The sequence below is a fragment of the Drosophila guanche genome, unplaced genomic scaffold (genome assembly GCF_900245975.1).
Source record: "Drosophila guanche unplaced genomic scaffold, DGUA_6, whole genome shotgun sequence".
NCBI classification, from domain to species: Eukaryota; Metazoa; Arthropoda; class Insecta; order Diptera; family Drosophilidae; genus Drosophila; species Drosophila guanche.
The window spans coordinates 4,585,326-4,592,694 of record NW_022995744.1 but is presented as its reverse complement, the minus strand read 5'-3'; the positions used below and the strand labels follow the sequence as shown (position 1 = coordinate 4,592,694).

At 47.6% G+C, this 7,369-nt stretch overlaps 1 protein-coding gene across 1 annotated transcript; it reads right to left on the bottom strand.

The window, feature by feature from the left end:
• Positions 1-1,878: 1,878 nt before the first annotated feature.
• On the bottom strand, positions 1,879-5,671 carry LOC117579714 (leucine-rich repeat-containing protein 15). The gene is made up of 2 exons (XM_034265708.1): positions 5,207-5,671; positions 1,879-4,798 (listed from the first exon to the last, which is right to left on the bottom strand). The coding sequence occupies exon 2, from the start codon at positions 4,665-4,667 to the stop codon at positions 2,403-2,405; it is 2,265 nt and encodes a 754-aa protein (XP_034121599.1). The 5' UTR covers positions 4,668-4,798; positions 5,207-5,671; the 3' UTR covers positions 1,879-2,402.
• Positions 5,672-7,369: the final 1,698 nt, after the last annotated feature.

Below are 7,369 nucleotides of genomic sequence, written 5' to 3'. Positions count from 1 at the left end.
AACAATTGTGAAATGCTTTAATTTCTGAAGTACCTTTAATGAGCATTTTCAACATGGTCATCATACAATCACAGAGCTCTGCGACTCTGTGGAGCTGCCGCCGCGAAAGGGGGCCAACTGTCGAGTGGTTGTGGAGGCAGGGGCCAAGGCAGAGACCGGCTTACAATACTCTTCAATATTTGGACCACTCCGGCTTTCGGTTCGATAATTATTGCCCTCGGCAACAGAGCTTCGCTTCTGCTTCTGCTTCTGCTTCGAACTTCGGCATCAGGCAGCAGCCATCAGCATTCAGCCTCAGCCTCAGCCTCAGCTTCAGCTTCAGAATAAGCCAAAGCACACAATCTGTAAATGTATCTTGAATGTCGGGTATCTTTGTATCTCCGTATTGTATCTTTGCATCGCTTTATCGGTGGTGTGTGTGTGTTGAGGAGAATTAATGATTACATTCGCTTTTGGCTTGATCCAGTAACCCTTGGCGGGGCCCCGGCCCCTTCGGTAGCTCTTTCACTCCGCTGGAGCTCCGCTGTAGCTGGAGCTGCCCATGAAAGGAAATTGTAATGATCGAAATCAAAATGTTTTCGTTACTTTGCCTCCTAATGAAGCTTGAATAGTGCGAATGACTCTCCACAGTCCATCTGGAGGAGGAGTCTCTGGAGGAGTGTACACGCGCCTTTTAATCGAAATTTGATGATGGATTCTCTCTCCTCCAGCTGGGCAGTTGGAGCGGGAAAGGGGAATCATTCAAAGTCTTCCACTTACTTACTCTCCTCTGGCTTTTATTGTTGGCCATTTGGGGTCTGGGGCTTCTTGCCGCTATTTGCCTTTGTTATTTATTTATTGTTGTTAGAGTACATTGCTCGCCCGCCGAAACGATTCTGAAACCAATTCTCTTTTTTTGGTTTTTGTATTTTTTGTAATTGTCTAAATAGGTTTGGCTTTGGCCGCAATGATTTGGCTTGAAATTGGTCAGAGAGAGAGAACGAGAACCAGACGAGATGTGAAATTTGAGTTATTAGATAAATACACTCGGCATTCTCCCAATCGTTAAGGGTGTCCGGAGTGGTGGTCGTGGTGGTCGTGGTGGCAGGGGAACTTTAGCCATGAGTTGGCAACTTTCTGGTCTAGCAACTGACAGCTGCAGTGCAGGTGACACAAGCCCCATTCCCTGAAGGGGTAGCTACTAGCTACGAGCTGATATGTGTGTGTGTTTTGGCTTGCAACCTCGCAACGCATTCTATCGGATAAAAGTGAAAAAAAAGGTTCAATCGAGGATAACGACTATGAAATACCCAATTCGCAGATACAAATACTTAAGATTTGGTGTCAGAAATAATTCTGTGAGTTCCATGTGGGTTTGATGCTAAAAACTACTTCCATCAGCCTGTCACATACACGATTCCCATAAGGTTATACCCTACCAATGCACACGGTACGCGGTATAATTATGCATGCACAGACCTCAATTTTCTCCCCAGGTGGCAGGCAGGCAGCAGGTTGCATGTGGCACTTGCTTGTTGCCACGCTCTGCTTGGGCCCAGGTCTGCAAAAGTTTTTCCAAGCTTGTTACTATTGAATAATAGTATATTAATTTTGAGTTTTTTTTTCCATGCTCCAGCTTACTTTTAATTAAATTGAAAGTCAAAAGTTTTGAAAGCAGCCGCAGGAGAGAAAAAAAGTGAAAATGTCGAGACAAATTGAACGGGCGAGGAGGAAAAGTTGCCAAGTGCAAACAGAAAATGTTTAATTAAAGCCACATTTTCACATGTGTAACTGTGGAAATTCCGAAGGTAACTGCTTCAGCCCTACTGGGGAAATAAAAAATAAATAAATCGATTTTGTTTTGTTTTTCAAAATTAGTTTTTGTTTTCTTTTGGGCATATATATTTTGTTCTTTGTGGATACTTGTTGTTGTTGGATTTGTTTAGATTTGCATAAGTTTCTTTCACTAACTAATACATAAATAGTTTTGTTTGATGTTGCATTTAACAATAATTTAAATAATTTAAAACTAAACTTACAAATGACTCTCAGTGCTGGTGTTTTTGTTTGTCTTTAGTTTATCTATCTTAAGTGTCTATAATTTAAGCTTAAGGCTAAGGGAAAATAGGTATATGCTAGGTAGTAAGTAGTAGGTAGTGTGGCAAAGTGCTGATAGAGGAAGAGATCGTTCAGTGTTCGAAAGGCGAAACGAGAGAAACGTGTTTTTGTGTTGGTTATGTACAGGGCAAGATTTTCGCGGACTTACTGACTAAACTCTCATCTATAGCTACTACAATTCGTTCTTTAATCTTTCTTAAGAAGAGAGGGGGATGTGGTTGGGGGTTGGTTTTGGCATCACAGTGTTGGGCAGCGCCGAACTAAGCATAGATGCTCAGCTGCCTGCTTCGATAGTCGAGCGTGGATCAGTGGGTGAACTGCCGCAGGGTGTTGTTGTTCTGCTGGGACTGGGTGGACTTCTGCTGGAAGGACCTGCGTCCAGTGGTGGCACACAGCCCGTTGCGCAGCGGCAGTGCCGGTGGCATGGGCGGTGGTGTTGGGGTCTTGCTGCGTCCCATCTGCTCCAGCGGCATCGAGTAGTGTGCGTTGCTGTAGATGTAGTTGGGATCGAGTATTTCGCTGTTCACCTCGTTGTCGTAGTGCTCCACGCCTGCCACACGGTGCTTGAAGTGCTCATGGGTGAGGCGCAGCTGTGGATGCAGCTGGAGCTGTGGTGCGGGTCCCAGTGGGGCACCGTGGACCATGGGGACGTCGGCGTACGAGTAGCAGGAATCGCCCACAGCTGCGGTGGCCGACAGGAACTGCGGCTTGGTGTAGTGATTCAGCTTGGACTGGACTCCCGTCTGCTGCTGCTGCTGCTGCTGTGCCTGCTGCTGCTGGTGGTCCCGCGCCAACGTGGCCGTCTTCATGTGCAGCACAAAGGAGGCGCTGTCATCGATGGCGCCCTGGCTGACCAGGGCCTTGTTGTTGTTCAGCTTCTTCTCGTTCATCAGGCTGCCCGTGGGCACCTGCAGCTGCTGGAACTTTTGCTGGGGATCGCTGCCGGCATTCAGGTCATTGATGGGCATGCCGGTGCACATGCCGTAGTGATGGCCGGGGGCACTGGGATGATGGGGAGCCGTGTAGGTGTTGGGGAAGGTGGAGTGGATGCCCAGGGAGCAGGGATGGTGCTGATGCCTCGACATGTAGTCCTCGTCGCAGAAGGTCTTCTGGTACTCGCGCTCCTTGCGGCCCAAGGCAGAGTTGCCCCACAGTCCGCCCTTGAGGTACTCGCGGATCTTGTGGCGGCAGCGGTAGACAACCAGAGCCAAGGCCGTGATGGTGGCAGCCGAGCCCACCAGCAGAGCGCCAATCAGTGCCTGTTTGCGGGGATCCGTGTGGGTGCAGCCCATCAGCGTGGGGTTCAGGTGCTTCAGGGACTCGCCGCGCAGTCGCTCGGGAAACTCGCACATCAGCTCCGACACCTCGTCCTGAGTGCCGTTCTTGGCCACCAGCAGGTTGCGCAGCCACATCACGCGGCAGTCGCAGGAGATGGGATTCTCGGAGAGGTCCAGCGTGGTCAGATCCTTCCAGGGGAAGAGGCCTTCGGCGAGCGAGGTCAGAGCATTGGCCTTCATTACCACATGTCGCAGATGGGGCAGACCGCTCAGAGCGCCCTCCTGCACCTCCACCAGCATCTTGTTGGAGGAGAGATTCAAGAACTCGAGGTTTCCGTTGGCAGCAAAGGCTCCGGTCATGACACGCTTCAGCCTGAGGGCTCCATTCACATCGAGGCGCTTCAGCTGCTTCAGGCCCACGAAGGCGCCCTCGCTGATCACCTCAAAGTCGTTCTGGCCGAGGGAGAGCTGCTCGAGGCGCACCAGCTGGCTGAGGCCCACGGAGGGAATGCGGGCCAGGCGATTGTCGGACAGATCGAGAATGCGCAGCTCCTCGAGACCCAGGAAGCTGTCGTGGGAGACGTTACGCAGACTGGCGCCCTTCAGCTCGAGTCGGGTGAGACCCTTCAGGTCCTGGAAGGCGGCAGGCTGGATGGTCAGCAGGGAGTTCATGCTCAGGAAGAGTTCAGCGAGACTTGGCATGGCCTGGAAGATGACGGGATCGGGCACCGAAGTCAGGGCATTGTCGTCCAGATAGAGGATCCTCAGCTGAGTGAGTCCATCGAAGGCCTTGGGGTCGAGGAAGCCGATGCGGTTCTCGCCCAGATTCAGCTCCACGATCTTCAGCAGCGGCGTGAAGGTGCCCTGGTGGAGCTCTGAGATCTGATTGCCACGCAGATTCAGAACGGTCACAGCCGACAGACCAATGAAGGTCTTGTTGCTGATCTGCCCGATCTTGTTGTGGTTCAGATGCACCTCCTGCAGCTTCTTCTGGTAGGCAAACGTGCGCTGTGGGATCGTCATGAGGTGGTTCGAGGAGAGGTCCAGGAACGTCAGCTCCGCGTAGAACTGGATGGACGAGTCGATCGTCTTGATCTTGTTGCTCTTGATCACCAGTCGCTGGATGGAGGGATTCAGGGCAATGGGCAGCACGTCCAGCTGTCCCTCGCCGCACTGCACCACCAGGGTGTTGTCGTCGCACTGGCAGCCCGGCGGGCAATTGGCCAAGGCCTCGCTCGGACTGAAGATGCTGGCCAGAATGCACCAGATGCTAATGATCGTGATCATCTGCATGTTGGCCTCTTTTTTTTTCGCTTTACTTCGTATTCTCTTAGTTTATTTTCTTTCAGTTGTTTCGCTTCCTTCGCTTCTTGTCTCGATTCGTTCGATGTCTTTGTTGGTGCTTTTCAGTTTTCCATAATGATCTGGTGGTAAGAAAATTAAAATTTGGGCAATTAGTTTATGTCGAAACTAGATTATTGTTTATTACATTCTAATATTGTTAAGAGCAATTTTCCATTTTACTTTTTTTACATTTTAATCAATTGCTGGAATGATGGGAACGAGTTTATTTCTCAGCACTGAATGAACTTTTATACTAATATTTTCCAACTGTTTAATTTTTGAGCAATGTTCATAATTTGAATATTTATTTTACATGTTTTCATGTAATTTCAATTTCAATTGCTTCAATATTTTCCAGAAGTTTAATCTGAAAGTATTCTTCTATATTTTTTTTGCATTCTGAAAACATTTTAATCTTTTTCACAACTTTGTTCAAATATTTCACATCTCTTTTCGTATCATTAATTTTTCTCTTCACAAATTCTTACCTTTTTATTATTATTTCCTATGTTGGAGTTTGTTGAGTAACAATTTCTGATGTGTTTTTGTATTAAAATTTCTGCGTTTGTGTTTTGTTTGTGTGATGTTTGAAATTTTCACTGCTTCACTTATTTGCTGGTGTGGATTTTTAGAACCAATTCGTATGTCACATTTAGCCAATTTGTACAAAATCTTGTTTGTTGTGTGTTTTGGCAAAATAATAATAATAATAATATTGTAAATTAATTTTGTTGGATGTGTGTGTTTTTGTTTGCTTTTTTTGGGTGATTGTTTGAGAAACGTGCGCGCGATAATCCAGTGGTTCGCTTTGGCTGCACGCTTCAAGTTGTTGTTTGGACCGGATCTCGGGGTTTACGTTATTTTTGGCATCTGAATTGGACACAAGTCGGTTTTGGGATTGGCTTTCCGCTGGCAACACAACCGCTCACGACGAGGCAACGAACAACTTTGATTTTCCGAAGCAGCCGTTGCACAAACGATACCTCGGGTCGCCTCGGTTTGAGTCGGCTTCCGTCGCCGGAGAGGCCGATGGTGGTGGTAGGTAGGCAGCTGCAAACGACGACGGCCTTGCGAGCGAGGGAGAAACAGTGGAGAGCGAGTGCTCACAGTCCAAGCAGGTAGCAGAGAAGCCACTGAAAGAGAGACAGAGAGAGCCGTCGGGAGAGCAAGATAACCAGAGAAATGTGCGCCTGGTTTCCACTCAAGTGTTTCCACTCATTTATCTGGCTATGCTGGCCACATGTGGCACGACTCTCCGCTCCCACTCTCTCACTCGTTCTCTGTTCAGCTCTCTCTCTCTCTCTCTGGCTCTGCCTCCGCCGCTGGCAATTGCAACACACTCGCCGGCCTGGTCGGTCTCTGGTCTCTGGTCTCTGGTCTCTGCTGCTTCCATTTGGCCCAAACATAAAACCGTTGGAACCCAAGTAGTTTTGGCCAAAAAAGCAGCAACTATTTCAGTGCCAATCCCCCGGCAAAGTCAGTGTCAAGTGCTGTGGCATAATTAAGATGCCATACAGAGGGTCCCACTCGAGAGTTATAGTCCTCGAGCATGTCCTCGTTTAAGTGGATGCCACAGACCAGATAAGATGGCATGGGATGAGTTGCTCTAGAACCCAATGTCACACACTTGAAAATGATATTTGTGTATCTTAAAGATGCACTGAAACCGAAAACAACTTCAAGAAAGTGTTAAGGATCTCCCGAAAATTGTACTCGAAAACCCTTGCCACACACTCTGAACAATTCTGAATAATATTCTGTCATTCGATACATTTTCCTACCCTACAAACCCAAAACTATTTACATGCTAGAAAAAACTAAAAACTATTACAAATGTGACAACAAGAAAATCAACTCTAAATGGCCATAACTTATGGGAGCAGCAGGGGGGGGGCAACATTTCCTGGGGATTTCGGTGCATGTGGTCGGTCGGTCGGTCGGTCGGTCTCTCTCATAACTTGCATATTTCCGTCTCTCTGGGAGTAGAATATTTGCACACAGACATTTTTAGAGAGATGAATATCTTTGTGGACTTTGTATCTTTTGGCCTGTCTCCCTGTCTCTCTTTCTCTCGACCAGTAAATCTGGTTAAATTTATTTATTACCCGAAATTTGAGGCAGCTTTGTGGATGCGTTGAGAGCCTGACTTGGCCAAAATGCATTTCACAGAGCTGATTTGTTGACCAAAAATAAAACAGAAATTGTTTATGGCAGCATAACAAGATATTCTCGATATACTCTTCCTGGAGGAAGAATTCCGAATTATATACGTTTAAACTACAGAAATTGCCACTAAAAAGGCAACTGAAAGAGCTATCCATGGCGGCAACGTAACTGCCAAATGTGGCCATAAAAAAACTAGGTAATTTCCTTTCAAACAACAAAAAGTAAGCCCGAAACCAGACCAGATCCAGCAATTGTTGCACATGCAGCTAACGGAAGTTTTTTCGGTTTTATGTGTGCCACAAGCTGCGACTGAGTCAGACAGGTGCCACAAGCTTTTTTCTGTCTCCTCTGTCTAGCCCCACTCTCACGTTACACATCGGAAAACCTCGATCTGCCCCTGCCCGCCCCCTCTCCCTCTCCCAATTTGCGACAATGTGTGAGAATTTCCCAGCAATAAAAAGTCTAAAATAAAAACTTCGACAACA

Excerpts from the sequence above, each read along its gene's own strand:
- LOC117579714 (XM_034265708.1), bottom strand. The coding sequence starts at position 4,667 with ATGCAGATGATCACGATCATTAGCATCTGGTGCATTCTGGCCAGCATC.